The sequence below is a fragment of the Alnus glutinosa genome, chromosome 3 (assembly GCF_958979055.1).
Source record: "Alnus glutinosa chromosome 3, dhAlnGlut1.1, whole genome shotgun sequence".
NCBI classification, from domain to species: Eukaryota; Viridiplantae; Streptophyta; class Magnoliopsida; order Fagales; family Betulaceae; genus Alnus; species Alnus glutinosa.
The window spans coordinates 5,840,982-5,862,841 of NC_084888.1; the positions used below are offsets into that span (position 1 = coordinate 5,840,982).

Consider the following 21,860-nt stretch of genomic DNA (forward strand, 5'->3'; position numbering starts at 1 on the left):
AATATGAACTTTTTAAAGGTCCAAAATCTTATGCAAATTGCAAATAATCCAATCAACGTACAGGCAGAGTTGAAACAAAGATTAGAAATTGAGGAAGCACTAGTGAAGGTGACCTAGCGGAAGTGGTAGAACGTGAAATAGAAACTGTGTTCTTAATAAACAAACATCAACACACACGTTGATAGAGAAAACTTAGATATTGTTGATAATACACTTGAATGAATTTTCAATACAACTGTCCTCTATTTATAATGAAACTATAAAGCTACTAAAAGGAAATAAATCTCCTGCAAACGGAAATAAAACAAAAGAAGGAAAAATAAACTAGTTATGGCAAAACTTGGTGCCAAAAAAAAAAAAAAAAACTAATTATGGTAAAACTTGGTGTCAAAGAAAATCTAAATATGAGAATTATTATATGCATTATTCTTCGATTGTCACCTCACTCGGCTCTTTCCTTTCTTGATTAATATTCTGACTCAATCGGCTCTTTCCTTTCTTGTTTAATATTCTGCAATAATCTGTCCTACATTAGAAGGAGAAAGAAAAACTTGAAAAGGTGAAGAATCAGAGAGATCAACTCATGGAAGAACTCCAAATTTCTCAAGAACGGGAAACATCACTAAAATGCCAAATTGCAGTGTTACATATGGAGCATGATGATGCGCTGAAAGAAGCTCAAGGGCTAAGAAGAAAACAAGGTGAGGCCTCAAGTAGACACAGATTGCCTGATGATCAGTTCTCTGAGTTCTCGTTCACTGAGATTGAAGAAGCTACTCTATGGTTTGATGAATCCCTTAAAATTGGAGAAGGAGGATATGAGAACATTTATAAAGGCCTCCTTCGTCAAACTAAGGTTGCTATAATTAAAGATGCTAAATCTCATGACTCACAAGGCACCTCACAATTCCAAATGGAGGTTTGTGTATTTATTTCTTCTTGTTGGGCTTATGGCTTTGACGTCAATACTTGGACTAGATTTGTTGGTTTCTTGTTTGGTGCAATATTTCATAGAAAATGTAGATCGATCTTATTGAAACACTTCAAAAGAAAAAAAAAATGCAAAAACAAAGAATCAAAAGCATGGCATTCTATGTCACTAGTTGGTTGTATATCAGGTTGATGTATTGAGTCAGCTAAGGCATCCTAATCTTGTGAAACTCATAGGATCTTGCCCCGAAGTTTTCGCGCTCATCTACGAGTATCTTCCCAACGGAAGCCCTGAATATAGACTGAGCATGAGGGACAACACTCCTCCATTATCATGGCAAACTCGAATACTCATCACCATAGAGTTGTGCTTTGTTCTTGTGTATCTTCACTCCATTAAACCTCACAGTATAGTGCATGGTGATTTGAAACCCTCAAACATCCTCCTTGATGCCAACTTTGTTTGTAAACTAAGTGACTTTGGAATCTGTCGTATGTTATTGCCTGATGCAAGTTCAAGCAAAAACACAACGACGACACTGTCTCATAGAACTGTCCTGAAGGGTAATTTCGCTTTCATAGATCCTGAGTTCCTTGAAACAAGAGTGATTACTTTGAAGTCTGACGTTTACTCGTTTGGAATCATATTACTACAATTGTTGACTGGGAGACCACCTTTCCAGATATCAAATGAAGTGAAAAATGCCCTGGATGCTGGAAATTTGAAAACTCTCTTGGATCCTTTGGCTGGAGACTGGCCGATTGTGGTTAATTACTCAAAACTTGGCTCATTTGGGATTGAGATGTTGTGATTGGAACCGAAGAAGCCAGCCAGACCTCAGGTCAGAAGTCTGGAAGGTACTTGAACCAATGAGGGCCGCTTCATGTGGAGCCTCATTTTCATCCCAGCTGGGATCTTGAAGACCATTAATATTGCCAACCACCTTTCATTTTTTATTTTTTTTTTAAATGAGAAATGCTATTTAATATTATTATGACTTACATAACCATTAATATTGCCAACCACCTTTCTTTTTTTTTTTTTCTTTTTTTTTAAATGAGAAATACTATTTAATATTCTTATGACCTACATAAGTGAAGGTATGGGTCTTATAGATCTAATGGTTAATTTTAAAAAAGATGAGGATATGAGAAGGATTAGAAAATATTAAATAGCATATTTATTATTATTATTATTATTCATGTGGAGTAATTGATCATTAATATATACAGATTGGTTTACGATTTCAAAAAGTAATAATTTTAAAACATGTTATTCAAAAATATAGTTTTTAAAAACACAATTAATCGTTTGATAAAATTATAATTTAAATTTTAAAATCGTACATTTTTAAAAATGCGCTCCCTTATTTATTATTTGAAACACAATTTTTTACTTTTTTTAAATCTCAATTTTTTAAAAACAAATAGCCATATGAAATTTGTGGGCTGTCATATAAAATTATGGGAAATGATCCCTACACTCATTTCTCACAACAGCCCCACAACAAGCTGATGTGGCTGGTAATATTTTATTATTTTTTTACAAAAAAAAAAATAACAAAAAACAAAAAAATAATAAAATATTACCAGTCATATCAGCTTGTTGTGGGGTTGTTGTTAGAAATGAGTGTAGGGATTATTTCTCTAAAATTATTAAGAGAAGTGATTGTTACACTCACACTCCACAACTCCAGCACTCACACCAGACACAAGGAAGTGGGACTCAGTATGTGGGTCTTACTTCCTTGTTTTTAGTGTGAGTATATGTTAGAGTTGTACAATGTGAATGTAATAATCATTTTTTAATTATTAATAGATTATTCCTCTGCATAAGACAGAAAATGGTCTGTGATCAGTTTCTTTTTCTTACGTTGTTGTTTGCGAAATGACAATTATTAGGCCGACAGAACATAAAGTGAGATATAGATTTAAGATTTGGACATTATTAGGCCGACAGAACATAAATGAGGCGAAGCATCGAGATGTAGATTTAAGATTTGCATCCTCGACTCAACGGAGATATGATTGTCATTGAAAAAAAAAAGAAAAAAAAAAGGAGATATGATTGGACATTATTAGGCCGACAGAACATAAAGTGATAAGATTTTCAGGCCATTGTTAAAGGATTAACCCGTGTTATCCAGTGAGGTCGATCTACGGTCCATTTCGGCGGCTGAACTAATGTAGCTGGATTGATTGATTTAAATTTTGCAATCCGTCCAATATTTTCTAGGGCTGAAATTTCTTTTATGTGATCCAGCAAACTGGACACATGCACGAATTTAACAATATATTAATAGGTTGGAATTGAGAATTTTTATCCGTTTGATAATAAGGATCGAATTAGGATTAAAATATATAATAATGCTTCATTATCTGAATTTGGTACGTAAAAATGAATTACCACCTCCAATATTTTTTTATTGAACGAGTGTCGATCAATATGAGCTATTAATATGAGTATGATGTACTTGTTAATGTGTCAATATGAGCTACTAATATTTTTATTTATCCCTAATGATTTTTCTCTTAATTATCAACAAAATGGTGGGTATAACCTTTTAGCATAAAAGAAAAGTCGCATCATTATTATTTTGATTTCAAATTTCAAGTTTTCTCAATTCCGGTAGGATGTAAATTTCTTTTAAACTGATTTGTAATTAGCCTTTTAAAGCAACATGTGTCACATACAAACTAATTTGTAAAAAATTTCTATCAATTTGGATAACAATTTATTTTAATAAATAAAAATTGACATGTATTTAAAATACAAGTGAGAATCACATACTCTATTAAAAATGAATATGAAAGATTAAAAATTTGGACACATCAATTTAATACAGTGGATTGGAGAAATTTTTTTCCCAAATTCAGTTTAGAGGAAAACTTTGTTCAGTCACAAAATTTGGTCCAAAAGCCTACACTTATTTGAAATTTTTGGGTAAAATTTTTAAATGCTCTGTTTGTTTCGGCGTAAAAAGGTTTTTGAAAAATTATTTTGGTATTTTTCAGTGTTTGGTGGGGGCGAAAATAATAGTCAACCGTAAAATGATTTTCATTTGACAAAAAATGCTTAGTAAATTTCTGTCGGAATCCGGCGACGTCCAACCACCGTCACTGAATTCCAGCGATACTATGCCAGATTCCGGCCAAATTGGTCGGAATCTGGCCAGAACGGCCGTGATCCTGGCCATCTGCTCGGGATCCAACCATTTCGGCCAGATCCCTGCCAATTTTGGCTTGAATCAGGCACAAATGGCCGGATTCCAACAAGCACAAATGATCGACCACTTTAAAAATAATTTTTTAAACTAATCCTAATTTTAAAAAATATGATTATTGCTAGTCAGTGTATATATTTTAATTAAACATAATATTTTAGTTGCTTTTTTATATTATTTTACATTAATATTTTTATGTTGTGAATAAAAATTGATTTTTATAATTTAATATGATTGAATGAAAATAAAAAAAAAATATTTGTAATTTTCTGTATGCGTCAAACATCGAAAAATGTTTTCAACGGAAAATATTTTCCTGAAAAAATGACTTCCAAAAAAATATTTTACGATGAAAATTATTTTACGTCGAAGCAAATGGAGTATAAGGGACAAAACAAATGCAGACAAACAGTTCTTTTACTCAGAAAACGTACAATCCAGAGAAGCTACAGCTAGACCTCAGAAACTTTACAGAACCAACAATACCCTTTACCTCAAGTCTTCGCTTTTATTAGAATATTTTTTATTTGATATTTTTGAAAGAAATGAAAAAAAAATAGGGAAAGAATGAAAATAGTTTGCTAAACTAGGCCTATGCTTTCAATTTGTCATTTATTTTGTGCTGAAGAATATAATATTTGATTCTTATAAATATTCTCTTCAAAAAGTGAAGGGTAGCCAAAACTTTCCGGCCAGTACTTGTTGCAATATTGCTGTGGGGTGACTTGTGAATCCCTGGTGTCTGCAGCGTTAACTTCATTAGCTTTTCAAAAGAAACATTTGGGACATGGGAAGCAGGCATGAGAATTTAGAGGATCCGATGGCAATCGGGATTGAGGATATGATATACGTTGCTGTGGGAAAAGAAGTGAAAGAGTTCAAATCAATCCTGTTGTGGGCTTTACAGAACTCTGGAGGAAAGCCAATTTGCATCCTTCACGTTCATCAACCGGCACAGCTCATCCCCTTTAGTAAGTCCCAAATCCATGCAAATCCATGTATTATTTTCGGCTGGGGTTCTATATCTGATGAAAATGCACTTTTTTTCCTCTGAAGAATTTGGCTTTTCTTGCCTAATTTCCAGTATTTTCAAGTGGGATTTATTTGAGTTTTTTCCATCTTGATTTGCATTTGCAGTGGGTACAAGAGCTCCAGCAAACTCACTGAAGGAAAAGATAGTGAGGGAGCACCGGGAAACTGAAAGGCAAAAAATGCATGAGATCCTGGATGAATACCTTCGTTTCTGTCGCCAAACGGGGGTATAGATTCTTCTGCCGTCTCTTTAATTTACCACATTTTTTTTGTTCGTTTTATTCACTTTTCTTTTTTCCTTCGCCGTTAAATTTAGATTAGGAAAAAATTCACTTATAATTCATGATCCTTCATCATTTTTGTTTGAAAAAATGTACACAAACTTTAAATAGTGTCAATTTAGGATATTCATCTTTTAATTTTTTTTTTCAATTTCAACTCTCCATTAGAATTTTTCGTTAGATCATGTCAAAATTCTTAAAATACCCATTTACTTTTTAGGAAAAAGAAAATAATGATTTAGGTATTGGTCAGAATTGAACGGAATCTAAAAACATACCTATGCCTGAATTTTTGAAAAAAATTTATAATTTTTTTTTTTAAAAAAAATAAACACATGAATATTTCAGGAATTTTGATATATATGATTTAACAAAAAATTCTAACATAGAGTTGAAATTGAAAAGAAAAAAAAAAATTGAAAGATTGATATTCTAAATTGACACTTTTAAAAATTTGATATTTTTTTTCGAAAGTGATGAAAAATCAAAAGTTATAAGTAAAGTTTTCCCTTTAGATTATCTCATTATTGGCTAGAAATAATTTTTTTTTCCATTAAATTGGGTTGGAAATTTTTTTGTTTTTTATTAAACTTAATTACATGCATGTATCCAAAATAAACATGAACCGATCTCAAATGCACGTAAGAATCTAGAGATCGAGTGGCTTTTGGGATGCTGCATGGATTGGTACATTAATTAATATATAAGTGCCGACTAGTTTTCTCATTTATTTTAAAATCTAAGGTACGGGCACAGAAACTGGAAATTGAAATGGACCGTATCGAGAAGGGAATTTTAGAACTGATCTCTAAGCACCAGATCAAGAGGCGTGTTATGGGAGCAGCAGCAGAGAAGCACCAGATCAAGAGGCTTGTTATGGGAGCAGCGGCAGAGAAGCACTATAAACGGTACGTACAAACAACATGATCGAAAACTTTTTCCACACCATCATGCATGTCCATTAATGATCATCATATCTAATGGATTGAATTGCTCTACTACTGCTCTTGACATTGCAGAAAAATGACAGAACTCAAGTCTAATAAAGCTAAATATGTGTGCGAACAAGCACCTATTTCCTGTCATATACAATTTATCTGCAAAGGCCACCTCATCTTCACCAGGTTTGGCACACGTACAGTTTCTGTTCATTACTCTTTTTCATGCAACCGTGACATTATATTACTAATGCAAAGTAGCATATGGAATATAGGGAAGCAAGCACAGAGATGAGTGGAAGGGGAGAATCAAACCTCATGAAATCACGGTCTGTTACTTTGGGGTACGAAAGGAACAGCATGAGTGAAATCCGAGAATCAGACTATTTGAGATCACAATCATCTGTTGCAGCGGGGCACAATAGGGATAGCAGTGGAAGGAGGATGAGCATCTTAGATATGATCTCTTTACCGGCAGGCAGCGCTAACGAAGAGGCTTCATCTCCAAAGACTAGTCCTTCGGCTTCTGATCATGAATGGGATGGCTTAAGAAGGAGTCCCTCCGGTTCGGTTTGCTCAACAAGCTCTCCCAGAAGAGTGGTTGATGTAACTCTGACTGCATGGAATGAGGCGAATGAGAATGGGCTACCGCCGTTTAGCGTACCCTCTCCGGCGTCGGCTTATTCAAGAAGCTCTTATGTGGAAGTCGGATCTCCATTGCCGCTGCCACAGAGTCCAAGATTGGTTTCTAGTGCAAGTACCATCTCAACAAGCTCTTCTAATGGAGCTCTAAGTGTTTTGGTATGTGCAAATTAAAAATTTTCATTTTTGCCTTTCTTCCCTTTTTTCTTTTATATATATATAATTTTTCTGAAGCTCAGCCTTTTTGTAATCGTAATCTCAAATTTTTAATTTTTGCAATGTCGGTGTTTTAAGAATTTTTCTCTCCCACATTGTGGCCGTGGGTTAGTACAAATCCATGACTTGCCGTGAGTCTAGAGAATTTTCAATTTTTTTTTGAAAGGGTCATTTTGAGCATTTTAATAATAAAAAAATTGATGAAATTAAAAGGAAAAAATTATTGGAATACCGACACTGCAAAAATTAAAAAATTTGATTTTATAATTGCAAAATGCATAAACTTTGGGGCTAATCGGCTAAGTGAAGTTTTTCTTGTATTTTTATGAAGCATGTGGACGCTTTGAGTTATGGTTTAAATTTTTGATTAGGATCCTCTTTAATTATTTGTCTGAATTTGAGAGAATTCGGACGGGTGATTGTGAGAGATCACTTATGGGACTCACCTGATCAAATAAAAATTGGGCTGCCCAACCACTTATCCGATCAAGTGGGTCTCATAAGTTGTCTCTCACAATCACCTGCCCGAATTCTCTCAAATTCGGACAAATAATTATAGAGGATCATTATCCTTAAATTTTGGGGTTTCTATAATTAAGAAGCATTTTAGCTTTCTCTTTAGCATTTATTCATTGAAGTTGATCAAATATTAAGCAATTAAGGGTGATCCATTTGGGTTTTATATTTCAAATATATAATGAGATTTTAAAATGTGTTTTTAAATTTTAAAAACGCACTAAAGAGTTTGACAAAATTGCAGTTTGACCTTTAAAATTACAGTTTTAGCCTTTAAAATTATGTGTTTTTCAAACAAGCATCAAATTGTCTGCGATTTGAAATCGCAATTTTTTTAAAAAGCAATTCCAAATATTCGTTTTCTATGGTTTAGTTTAAGATTAACTTTTTGTCTACGAAATCATGATACTAAACGCATACTAAACAATATGAAAAGGCTTTAAATTTAATCGTTTAACGGATCCTAGCAGGACGGAAGTTTAGATAATACTCTTTATGAGCAACTTCAACAAGTGATGGCAGAGAGCGAAAAAGAGACACTCAGGCGTCAGAGAGCAGAAAGAGATATGATTGATGCTAAACGACGGGTAATTAGGATTTTAGTTATTTTGAACTTCTTCGCCATTTTTTGAAAGATAATATGATGTAAATTGCCAATCGATAATCCAATGAACAGAGCCAAAAAGAGTCGAGGCAAAGAAAAGAAGTGGAGGAAGCGCTGGTGAAGGTGAAAGAAGAGGTTGAAAAAGTGAAGAGCCAGAAAGACCAAGTAATGGAAGAACTCAGGATTTCTCAACAAAAGGAAATATCATTAAAGAATCAAATTGCAGAGTTACACAAAACGATGAACGAGTTGCTGATGGAGCGTGATAATGCACTGAAAGAAGCTGAAGGACTAAGAAGGATGACTGATCATGATCAGTGCTCTGAGTTCTCGCTCTCTGAGCTCGAAGAAGCGACTCAGAAGTTTGATGAATCCAGGAAAATTGGACAAGGAGGATATGGAAACATTTACAAAGCTCTCTTGCGTCAAAAAGAGGTTGCAATCAAGATGCTACAATCTCCTGGCGCCCATGGCACCTCACAATTCCAAATGGAGGTTTGTCTATTCATTCCAAAATCACTACAAATTCTACAATGATTTATTTTTAGTTATATATTTATGAGTAATATTAAATAATATACTGTTATTTTATCCCGAATATCTCATTGGACTGATGTGCTAGTAGATGTTAAAAAAAGAAGAAGATAACATTACATACAAATTAAACTCTATCCTACTAGGTTGATGTGGTTGTGCCTGTCAGCATATGATTTTGTTTTTTTAACAAGAGTTGATCAAAGGGCTGATGGGTACGTAGCCCATCAGCCTAGTAGGATCGATGAAAGTAAGATGAGGATATAGTATTTTGCATTACTCAAAAAAAATCTAAGAATTGATTGGTATATATAGTAAAATATGAGTAATTCTAAATACTCAACAATCATACTATTGGACTAATCCATGTGACAATGTCCATCAGACTTTAATTTAATTTTTATTTTTAATGCAACTTGATTCAAGGACTTATGGATATTGCCACATGAAATGAGAATTGAGAATGTGATATTAGTCGTATGATGTTAGCACCTGGACCAGGTTGCTTTGGTTTTCTAGGTTATTGAATTTATTGATAGGTTACATACGCTTCCATGAGCGGTTCACAAATTATTTACTTTTTAAATTGTTAAAGTATATTATATATATATATATATATATGCAACAAGAGCAATTTGCTTTTAAAGAATATATATATATATATATATATATATATATATATATATATATATATATATATATATATATATATATATATATGTATATATATGCAACAACAGCAATTTGCTTTTAAAGAATGGAATGAAGTTAGACCAAAAGTTTGGCATTTCATGATCTCATTTGTTGGTTGTATTATTTGTATATATATGATCTGCAGGTTAGTGTATTGAGTCAGCTGAGGCATCCCAATCTTGTGAAACTCATTGGATCCTGCCCGGAGGTTTTTGCACTCATCTACAAGTATCTTCCCAACGGAAGCCTTGAAGATAGACTAAGCATGAGGGACAACACTCCTCCATTATCATGGCAAACTCGAATACGCATCGCCACAGAATTGTGCACTGTCCTTGTGTATCTCCACTCCGCTAAACCTCACAGCATAGTGCATGGTGATTTGAAACCCTCCAACATCCTCCTCGATGCCAACTTTGTTAGTAAACTAAGTGACTTTGGAATCTGCCGTATGTTATTGCCAGATGCCAGTTTTGCTTTCATAGATCCCGAGTTCCTTGAAACAGGAGTGCTTACTTTGAAGTCTGACGTTTACTCGTTTGGAATCATATTACTACAATTGTTGACTGGGAGACAACATTTCTTGATATCAAATGAAGTGAAAAATGCCCTGGATGCCGGAAATTTGAAAACTCTCTTGGATCCTTCGGCTGGAGATTGGCCGATTGCGCTTGCTCAAAACTTGGCTAAGTTGGCATTAAGGTGTTGTGACAGGAATAGAGAGAATCGGCCAGACCTTGGGTCAGATGTATGGAAAGTACTTGAACCAATGAGGGCCGCTTCATGTGGAGCCTCATTTTCATCCGAGCTGGGATCCTGAAGATCATTAATATTGCCAATTAATTAACCACATTTTTTTGTGTTTTTTTTTTTTTTTTTTTTAATATTCTTATCCTTTCCCGTCCTTTTTATCATCATCTTTTAAAAATCAACCATTAAAATTGTAAGATCTAGATAAGTGAAGGTATGAGCCATATTCAATGGTTAATTTTAAAAAATAAAGGATAAGAGAAGGATGAAAAAATATTAAACAGTATTTTTTTTATTATTCATATGGAGTCATTGATCATTAATATATACAGTTTAGTTTACGATTTCAAAAAGTGTAATTTTAAAACAAGTTATTTGAAAATGTAATTTTTAAAAATAAAATTAATCGTTTGATAAAATCACAATTTAACTTTTAAAATCGTACGTTTTAAAAAACGCACTCCTTATCTATGATTTGAAACACTATTTTTTTTTACATTTTTAAATCACAATTTTTTTAAAAAATAAATAGCCATTTATATGAAATGTGTGGGCTGTCATATAAAATTATTAATAGATTAAAATTTAAGAAATATATATATATTCTTCTGTATAAAATGACAGAAAATCGTATGTGATATGATCACTGTCTTTTTCTTACGTTGTTCTTTGCGAAATGACAATATCAAGTATGAAAGGGCGATATGCTAGGCCATTATTCGGCCAACAGAACATAAAAGTGATAAGACTTCCATGCCATTGTTAAAGGATTAACCCGTGGTATCCAACGAGGTCCATGGTCCATTTCGGCGGCTGAATTAATGTAGCTGGATTGATTGATTTAGATTTGGCAATTCGTCCAATAGTTTATAGGGCTGAAATTTCTTTTGGCCCGTTTAATAACTCCTCCCTTCTCCCTTCTCGTTATTTTCACATTTTCCAAAAAACATCAACTCAAAACATTTTTAATCTTTTTTACTTTTTATATCACATCAACAATTTTTTATTATTATTTAAATAAAAAAACTCACTACAATACAAAATTTTTCTACTTTTCTATATAAATTATTTATACTTTAAATCACATCAATCACTTTTAACTTTTACTCAACAAAAAAAATTATCCATAAAGGAAAAAGAGAGGAGGAGAAGGGGATTACTAAACGGGGCCCATGCAAATTAACCGGACACATGCACAAATTTAACAATATATTAGGATCGATGTTAGAATTGAGAATTTTTATCCGTTTGATTATATAAATTGGATTAAGATTAACATATATAATAATATTCTATTATTTGAATTCAATACATAAAAATGAATTATCCCTCCTAGTATTTTTTTACTTAACGAGTGTCGATCAATATGAATTACTGATATGTGTAAGGTGTACTTGTTAATGCATGCATGTGTCAATACGAGCTACTAATATTTTTAATTATCTCTAATGATTTTTCTTTTAATTATCAACAAAATGGTGGGTACAACCTTTTAGTATGAAAGAAAGTCGAATCATTATTATTTTGATTTCAAATTTCAAGTTTTCTCAATTTTAGCAAGATGTAAATTAATTTCTTTCAAACTGGTTTGTAATTAGCCTCTTAAAGCGACAGGTGTTCTTTAACCAAACATGTCATTAAAAAAAACAAAAACATATACTTTTCATATACAAAAAACTCATGTCAATATTAGAGTTGGTTTGTAGAAATTTCTACAAACTAATTTATAAAAAATTTATATCCATTCTTGCACACCTATGTTAGTCAGTTAGTGCATCCTTATCAATTTGGATAACAATTTATTCTAGTAAATAAAAATCTGATTGAGAAATAAAAAATAAATAAAGGATTTTTTTTTTTCTAAATTAGATTGATTTTTTGTTTATTCAGTTTGTTAAATTATCATTATCTTTAAAATATATAGTATTTGTATATAAAATTTTAATAAAATTAACAGTAACTTGTCTTAAAAGAAATCAATTAATCATAATAAAGACACAATAGAGCATTTACATGGAGCGAGCCAAAATAGCTATAAGGGTGTTTTGGTTAGTCTTGTAGCAAAAAATTCTCAAAATAGCTAACGATTTGTTGAGCACTCATTCTTAATAATGTATAATTTATATTAATAAAAAATAAATCAATTTGATCTTTTTTTTAAAAAAAAAAAAAAGAAAAGAAAAAGAACAGTGAAAATAGATAATTCTCTTCTTTTTTTTTCTTTTTCCTTTTTTTAGAATAGTGCAAGTAGATAAAGAAAGAAATTTTTTAAAATAAAGAAGTAAAAGTAGGTATCTAATTAAAATAAAAATAAATGTGTTCTTTAGCTAGATTTTAACTAAATATTTACTAAGCCAATATGAATGCTCTATATGCAAGCCGTTGAATCACGCGGGTCAATGCTATTAATACACTGACAATTGATAGTCTATGACGAGACAAATAATGCTATACACTTTCATTCTCATATTTATTTATCTGATTTTTAAAATTATCATTAAATTTAAAATGAAGTGTTATTAAATTTTGATCTAATAACAATTTTAAAAGTCATATAAGAAATTATGAGAGTTAAAGTAAAGTCTATAGCATTTCTCCCTTTGCACCGATCTCGGAAGCTTCCGAGAATCAACATATCAATTAAAGAATTTATCTTAAATTTACCCAAAGTTTTGTCAAATCAAAACACCTATTTTTCAATGAAAAAATAAAAAGCGACATCTAGCTAAAAGACTATTTAACAGTTGTTTAAACGACCCAGTACAATATTGCTCTTTGTACATATGCAATCCGCCGGACCCCGTGGGGTCGATGCCATTAATGTATCCACAGACCCTGACGAGACCGGTCTTTTGTGCTGATCTCAACCAACAAAGGTTTTTACCACTTCTTTAAATTCCTTCCTCTTTTTGTTTTTTCTTTTCTGGACAAGCATTTGAGTCTCGTTTTCTCTTCAGAAAGTGGAAAATGGTGTTAGTTATTAGCGTAAAATGGACAAAGGAGAATGCGTTTTTCAATAAGTTCCAAAAGGGAAGGGAAGATCGATGAAGAGTAGTGTTTCCGAATGATCGAGGCCGGTTTTGATATATGGCTGAGTTTTCCAGTACGTCTTGTCATGAGTCATGATTCATGGCTAGCTAGCTGTGGTGACTTTGTGAGTCCCGGCCGCAATTTACGCAGCCAGCTTTCTGAAGTATTGGAGTTGCAGGAAGTATGGCAAACAGGCATGAGAGTTCAGAGGAGACGATATACGTTGCCGTTGGAAAAGACGCGAAAGAGTGCAAATCAATCCTGTTATGGGCGTTGGAGAACTCCGGAGGAAAGAGGATTTGCATACTTCACGTTCATCAGCCGGCGCAGTACATTCCATTTAGTAAGTCCCAAATACTGAAATACATGTCATGATGAACACCTACACACAAACACCCAATTAAGCAAACAGTGTCTGAATGTATTCTTGAAAGTTGGGGATTGTTAGAATTATACTTTGGTTGACCTTATTTGTCGAAATTGACAAATTGTTTGCCATCCACTGTAAAAGGAAATTTGGGAGGACAAAAATGGCTGCAGCTAGCAGTTCAGGATAATTTTGTAATGTAGGAAAAAATTGGTGAATCTAACTTATTTATAGAGCTTATAATATATATGATGAAATATAGATGGGCCGGTAACAATCAATTACATTTTGGCTGGGCTTTTCTCGCTTAGATATTAATTAGGAATTTATTTGATTTTTTTTTTTAATTGGTTTGCAGTGGGTGGAAAAGCTCCAGCTAGCTCACTGAAGGAAAGTATTGTAAGGGAATACCATGAAACTGAGAGGCAAAAAATGCATGAGATCATGGATGAATATCTTCTCATCTGTCGCCAAAAGGGGGTATAAATCCTTCTTAATTTATTTTTGTAGAGCATTTTTCTTGTTATTAGTTTTTTTTTTTGGTGGTAAATATAAACAGAAAAATTTAAAGATGTAGACTGCATGCATGTCCAATAAAGTTGACATAAGAGTTGGCCGGTGATGAGGGGGGAACCAATGATGTCACTAATGATCTCTCTCTTCTAGAGAGAGAAGGTCTCGTTTCTTTTCTAGAGAGAGAAAGTTAGGGTTTGAGGTCGTTGTGCCGGGGGAGGGAGGCTTCACGTCTCCCTCCTCCCGGATCTCTTACCCCTAGCCTTTGGCTACGGTGGTTTTTGTTCCCTCTGGCTTTGGCCGGTGGTGGTTTTGTTCTCCTAGCTTTGAGCTATGGAGTCGTTTCTTGTTTCTTTCTGTTTGTTTTTCTTTTTTGCTTTTTCTGGCAGAAACTTCATCAACTGTTGGTAGAAGAAAGTGGGCGTATGGTGAGCTTTTACCAAAAGTCTGGTCTGGCGGTGTAGTTTTTGCGATTTTCTTTAGAGCTAGATCTGAGGCTTTCGGTTTGTGTTCTCTCTTCAAGCGCTGTTCCGCGGAGGTTGTCGGTTTCTTCCGGTCAGATTGTGTTAAGCCACGGCTGTGATGGTGCCTCCTGTTCGGCGCGTGGCCTGCACGCGCCGGCGAGTTTATTTCTCTGTTTCTTGCGCGTGAGGGTCACGGCCTGTCGTACGCGGTGGTGGCTGGTGTATATCGGTGATCCGGATGTTGGCCGCTGCTGGTTGGCCTCTGATGTAGGCGCGTGCATCGTACGTTCCGGATCCAGTGACGGCGCGTGTCTTGCACGCGCCGTCTCCGGCGAGGACATTTTCTGATGCTGCTGTTGTTGTGGTTTTTGGCAGTTTTTTTTCTTGTTTTTTATGTACATTCTTTATCTTTTCACAGTCTACCTTTGTAATAAACTATAAGTTACTTGGACATTTTAGGTGGCGTGTAAGCTAGACCAGGTTCTCTTATTGTAGTTGTGTTGTGCTTGAGTGTTAAAGAGAGAACTCAATTATATGATCATGTAATTTTAGTCTTGTTGCTTAGGTAGCTGCTTTAAGCTAGGCTGTTTCCTAGCTTAGTGGTTAGAGATTCTGTACCTCTAGTCACTACCTTGGGCCTACGGGCATGGGTTGTAGCTTTCGGGATGGTGGTTTGCCTTCGGGCTGTTGTAATTGCCTTCGGGCTCTTATTTATGAAGTTCATGTTCCCGTTCAAAAAAAAAGAGTTGGCCGGTGATAAGTTCAAAACTTGACAAAAATAATTAGCACGTACGTACCAATTCACATGTTAGACCCAATGAAATAATAGGTGGTTTTTTACTTAAGCTCTAGATAATATTATACGTAATAGGGTTTAAGGCTTTACGCGTTCAATTAATTAGGTTAATTATCTAATAGTTTGGAACTTCCAAGGTTCGTAATATTTGATAGCTAGTTTTAGTCGTTCCAGTGAGTCCTTTTGAACAATTGCTGATCAATTTCTGATATATTATTATATTAATATGGTTTTTCAAAATCTAGGCACCGGCTCATAAGCTGATAGCAGAAACGGGCTGTGTTGAGAAGGAAATTGTACAACTCGTCTCTCGGAATGGGATCAGGAAGCTTGTCATGGGAGCAGCAGCAGAGAAGCACTATGGAAGGTATCCAAAAATATACCTTTATATCCCACTTTTAACCTAGTTATTATGCTGGCGTGGCAGGATCTAAAAATATTATTGATGTCAAAAATGGTGCTTTAATTTTCAGTCTGTTTTCTTGTTAATTTGTTGAAATTTCTTATGTTGGTGATCATGATTAAATACCTTATGGTTAATTTTCGGGAACTTGGTGCTTGGACACTCACCTTTGGATCGATATTTGCTTCACTACTGGTTGACATTGCAGAAAAATGATGGATCTCAAGTCTAATAAAGCTAAATATGTGCGCCAACATGCACCAGTCTCCTGTCACATACAATTTATCTGCAAGGGCCACCTCATCTTCACCAGGTTTGTTTGACAGTTTTGTTAATTAATTACACTTTAATGATGGTATGCATAAAACTATTGGAAAAATATAAGCTAAGGCAGAAAGCATATCAGATTATTTGTATTTTATCACAGAGATCAACATCTGTTACTTTGTTATTCAAAAAAAAAAAAATCACCATCTGTTACTTTGTTGCGCAATAGGGAAATCACTGAAACTGGACAATCGAACTACTTGAGATCATCACGATCCGTTGCACAACTGGGGTTCAATAGGGACACAGATATTCCAATACCAGAAGTCACTGAAGAGCTTTCATCTCCAAAGAGCTCCTTCTTTACTCCAGAAGAGAGTTTTGATCAATGGGATTTACCGAGGAGTTTCAAGCTGAGAGTGGTTGATGAAACTCTGACTCCATGGAATGAGGGAAATGAGAATGGGTTAGAGTTTAGCACACTCTCTTCCGCTTCGGCTTCGGCTTCTGGTTATTCAAGAAGCTCTTCCAGCATGGACGTCGCATCTTCTTTGCTGCCACCAATTATTCCGTCTTTGATTTCTAGTCCAACTCTCATGTCAACATGCTCTTCTTCTTCTTCTAGTGGAGCTCACAGTGTTGTTGTGGTAAGTGCAAAAATTCGTCTGTGCATATAAATAAGTCACGTTTGAAATTATATTTTTAATTCATAATGTTGAAATCATAGAAAAATTTGTATTTTCAAATTACAAGTATGAATGTATTTTTTAAAATGCATAATTTTAATGACTAAATTAAGATTTTACCATCAGGGTAACTGAGTTTTTAAAAATTATATATTTTGAAATTATTATTTGTAAATCCCACTTTTCAAATCACAGAAATAAAAAACGAACCTTAGTCTCAATTGATCAACAATTAATGATACATCCTAACAGGAAGAAGTCAGTCTAGATAATACTCTGTACGAGCAACTTAGACAAGCGATGGCAGAGGCTGACAAAGAGGCACTCAAGCGTCGAAAAGCAGAAAGAGACATGATTGCGGCTATACGTTGGGTAATGCTTTTAGCAATCTACAAACTTCTTTAATGTTATTATTGTTATTTTTTTCATTGATAAAGATGTGGGCTTGATTTGGTAAAGTTTTCAAAAACAACACTCTCACACGTACAAATGTTATCAAACAGATTTTCAAAACAAATACCAAAATATTTCTCAAAACTAGCAGTAGCCACCACGGGGTTGTCATGCAGATCTTGCTGCTGCCACCACCTGTGTAGTGGCCTTGCAGTGGTGTTCCATTTGGTAGCGCCATTATAGTTGCAAGATCTGCATATATAGTAGCCACCGTAAGGCCACCAAATCTCTTTGAAAGCCATTGTACCATAGTAGTTGCAAACAGATCTTCTTGGTGATCATTGCGGTGGTAGCCACCGCATGATTGCCAGTAATGTTTGGCAGTCACTATGGTAGTATGGTGGCGACCAGAGCTGCATGGGGCCCATCAAATCTGTTTGGCAGCAACCACATTAATTTTTGATCAATTTGTCAACCCTTAGAATGGCCACTAGAGATGCATGATGGTCGTCGAGAGGCTGTCAAATCTTCTGACAGTCACCACGGGGCAATTGAATTTGTCTGGCAGCCTTCATATATAGGGGTGGTAGCCGCTATTAGTGGAGGCTAACCTCCTCCCTAGAGTTAAAAAAAAAATAAAAAAAAATCCCTTTTTTATTTTGTTTGGTTTATTTTACTTTTTGTAAACTATTCTCGGTTTTTTGCTTTTCAAAAACACTTATTAACTCACCAAATAAATTCTATTTTGTGGATTTCATGTAAAACACTTTCTCTTTTCAAATTTGGCCTCACCAAAAGAATTATCAAGTTCCACTTTTTCACAAAACAGTTCTCTAATTTTTTAAATGTTTAATACCTAACCCAAATGATGTAAATAAATATCAACTCATGAAAGAAAAATACCAATATGAACTTTTTAAAGGTCCAAAATCTTATGCAAATTGCAAATAATCCAATCAACGTACAGGCAGAGTTGAAACAAAGATTAGAAATTGAGGAAGCACTAGTGAAGGTGACCTAGCGGACGCGATAGAACGTAAAAGAGAAACTGTGTTCTTAATACACAAACACCAACACACACGTTGATAGAGAAAACTAAGATATTATTAATAATAAACTTGAATGAATTTTCAATACAACTGTCATCTATTTATAATGAAACTATAAAGCTATTAAAAGGAAATAAATCTCCTGCAAATGGAAATAAAACAAAAGAAAGAAAAATAAACTAGTTATGGCAAAACTTGGTGCCAAAAAAAAAAAAACTAATTATGGTAAAACTTGGTGTCAAAGAAAATCTAAATATGAGAATTACTATATGGATTATTCTTCGATTGTCACCTCACTCGGCTCTTTCCTTTCTTTGATTATTATTCTGACTCGATCGGCTCTTTCTTTTCTTGTTTAATATTCTGCAATAATCTGTCCTACATTAGAAGGAGAAAGAAGAATTTGAAAAGGTGAAGAATCAGAGAGATCAACTCATGGAAGAACTCCGAATTTCTCAAGAACGAGAAACATCACTAAAATGCCGAATTGCAGAGTTACATATAGAGCGTGATGATGCGCTGAAAGAAGCTCAATGGCTAAGAAGAAAACAAGGTGAGGCCTCAGGTAGACACAGATTGTCTGATGATCAGTTCTTTGAGTTCTCGCTCATTGAGATTGAAGAAGCTACTCTATGGTTTGATGAATCCCTTAAAATTGGAGAAGGAGGATATGGGAACATTTATAAAGGCCTCCTTCGTCAAACTAAGGTTGCTATAAAGATGCTAAAATCTCATGACTCACAAGGCACCTCACAATTCCAAATGGAGGTTTGTGTATTTATTTCTTCTTGTTGGGCTTATGGCTTTGACGTCAATACTTGGACTAGATTTGTTGGTTTCTTGTTTGGTGCAATATTTCATAGAAAATGTAGATTGATCTTATTGAAACACTTCAAAAGAAAAAAAAAATGCAAAAACAGAGAATCAAAAGCATTGCATTCTATCTCACTAGTTGGTTGTATATCAGGTTGATGTATTGAGTCAGCTAAGGCATCCCAATCTTGTGAAACTCATAGGATCTTGCCCTGAAGTTTTCGCGCTCATCTACGAGTATCTTCCCAATGGAAGCCTTGAAGATAGACTGAGCATGAGGGACAACACTCCTCCATTATCATGGCAAACTCGAATAGGCATCGCCATAGAGTTGTGCTCTGTTCTTGTGTATCTTCACTCCATTAAACCTCACAGTATAGTGCATGGTGATTTGAAACCCTCAAACATCCTCCTTGATGCCAACTTTGTTTGTAAACTAAGTGACTTTGGAATCTGTCGTATGTTATTGCCTGATGCAAGTTCAAGCAACAACACAACGACGACACTGTTTCATATAACTGTCCCGAAGGGCAGTTTCGCTTTCATAGATCCTGAGTTTCTTGAAACAGGAGTGCTTACTTTGAAGTCTGACGTTTACTCGTTTGGAATCATATTACTACAATTGTTGACTGGGAGACAACCTTTCTGGATATCAAATGAAGTGAAAAATGCCCTGGATGCTAGAAATTTGAAAACTCTCTTGGATCCTTCGGCTGGAGATTGGCCGATTGCGCTTGCTCAAAACTTGGCTAAGTTGGCATTAAGGTGTTGTGACAGGAACCGAGAGAATCGGCCAGACCTTGGGTCAGATGTATGGAAGGTACTTGAACCAATGAGGGCTTCGCGTGGATCCCCCATCTTCATCCCAGCTGGGTCCTGAACATCTATGTTGCCTGAAAGCTTAGAAATGTCTGTGATATTAATATTTGGATTCATCCTTGCTGATCTTCAGGAGATCGATGTTTATTGTATTTATAAAAAGAATCAAATGTTAGACAAACATGTACGCTGATAACTATAAACAAGCGTCACAATGGACATAATTAAAATTGTTCTGACAACATATGATAGTAATATAAATTAAGAATTAAAAATTAAAAATGAAAATCGGAATTAAGGAAAGGATCTTTCTCAAAAAAAAAAAAAAAAAGAATTAAGGAAATTGAGGAGAAAATAATGATTAGGGAAGAGAAATACACTAATTGCTCGAAAGAAAAATAGAGAATAACTATTGAATTAAACATATATAACACAGACTATATGTGTTTATATAGGCTAAGTTTTAAGTGTTATCTAAGCGAAATACTTAAAAGAAAAAGATTAAGATAAAAATACAAAAATAACTCTAAACTTTAAGACAAAGCAAAACAATATTATTCTAAAAATAATCATAAAATATTATGTTAATTTCTTACAATTCTTATGCAAATCTTCTCTGTTAAGATATATTCATTTAGTGCTAATAATTTGGTATTTAATAGGGTTGTAAATGAACAAAGCTACTCGAGAACACACGCGAGCTATTTTCGATTAAGCATGACTCAATTATTAAATGGGTTGTTTGTGAACATGAAATTAAGCTTAGTTATTAAATGATACATGCTCGTATAAAATTCGGCTCGGTTAACATTAGGGGTGAGCAAATACCCGAAAACCCGCCCCGCCCCGCATGCCCCGCCCCGCCCCGCCCCTAAAATCGCGGGTTTTAGGGGTTTTTTTGCGGGTACGGGTCCAAAAACAAGATACCCGTGCGGGGCGGGGCGGGTTGGGTTGCGGGTTTGAGTTTCTAAAAACCCTGGGGACCCGCCCCGCCCCGTGTCGCCCCGCCCCGCATCAAAAAACCTAACATTATTAAAACCCTACCCAGTTCTTCATCTATTCTATTTTCTTCTTCTTCTTCTTGCGCCGCCACCTACCCTTCTTCTTCTTCTTCCTTTTCTCCTTCACGCCTTCACCCCCTTCCGCCCTTCGTCTTCTTCCTTCCATTTCTAATGAAGACTTGAAGATGCCTTTTCTTCATCTTCCCCAAAAAAACCCTATGTTTTTCATCTTCCATTTTCTTCCCCTACGCCGCACAGCGCCACGGCCTGAATCGATCGTTCCCATCTTTGATTCAAGTCCTGTGGCCTATGGGGATGTCATGAACATGCGGTTTTAAGAACAAGAAGATTGGCTTCAAGACCTTCGGTTGTGGTTCCGCGATTGCATCCTTGTCCATAGGTTGGTGTTTCTCTAATTTTATGGCCTCTGTTGCTATAATTTCTTTATGAATATGGCTTGAATCCTTGCTAGCATGAAATTATTGAATATGGGTATTGAATCTTTGCTAGCATTCTAGAATTTCTAGGTATTGAATCTGGCTTTGTTTGATTTTTTTTCATGTTTTGGCCTGCCCCGGGGATACCCGCACAACCCGCAAACCCCGCATCCCCCGCCCCGTGTCACCCACCCCCGCACCACCCCCGCCCCGCACGGATGTCACTGATTTTATGCGGTTTGCGGGGGTGAATTTGTGAACCCGCATGTGTGCGGGGCGGGGCCAAAAAAGGGGGAAACCCGCCCCCCCCCCCCCCCCCCCCCCGCCCCATGCTCACCCCTAGTTAACATTGGTGAACAAGTTTGCATAGGGTTTGACTCGCTTGTTCGCCCAATTTATCTATCATTGAATATATATTTTTCATTTTTTCATTTGCTCATAAAAAAATAAAATAAAATAAAT

The 21,860-nt window shown here is 35.0% G+C and overlaps 2 protein-coding genes and 1 pseudogene across 3 annotated transcripts; all 3 read left to right on the forward strand.

Annotated features, from left to right (window-relative positions):
* The first annotated feature begins 649 nt into the window (after positions 1-649).
* On the forward strand, positions 650-1,851 carry LOC133862737 (U-box domain-containing protein 33-like; annotated as a pseudogene).
* A 3,090-nt stretch (positions 1,852-4,941) lies between these two features.
* Positions 4,942-10,456, forward strand: LOC133862741 (U-box domain-containing protein 33-like). Its single transcript, XM_062298592.1, has 8 exons — positions 4,942-5,125; positions 5,292-5,413; positions 6,212-6,375; positions 6,487-6,591; positions 6,681-7,206; positions 8,250-8,366; positions 8,456-8,878; positions 9,756-10,456. Exons 1-8 carry the CDS (start codon positions 4,942-4,944, stop codon positions 10,428-10,430), a joined length of 2,316 nt encoding a protein of 771 aa, XP_062154576.1. The 3' UTR covers positions 10,431-10,456.
* A 2,711-nt stretch (positions 10,457-13,167) lies between these two features.
* On the forward strand, positions 13,168-20,141 carry LOC133864305 (U-box domain-containing protein 33-like). Of its 2 annotated transcripts, none has more exons than XM_062300590.1 (8): positions 13,168-13,733; positions 14,116-14,237; positions 15,776-15,897; positions 16,142-16,246; positions 16,430-16,847; positions 17,139-17,258; positions 18,716-19,096; positions 19,296-20,141. In XM_062300590.1, the coding sequence occupies exons 1-8, from the start codon at positions 13,574-13,576 to the stop codon at positions 20,019-20,021; spliced, it is 2,154 nt and encodes a 717-aa protein (XP_062156574.1). In that variant the 5' UTR covers positions 13,168-13,573; the 3' UTR covers positions 20,022-20,141. The 2 variants fall into 2 exon arrangements, with proteins under 2 accessions (XP_062156574.1, XP_062156575.1); XM_062300591.1 differs by having other exon boundaries at positions 18,719-19,096.
* Positions 20,142-21,860: the final 1,719 nt, after the last annotated feature.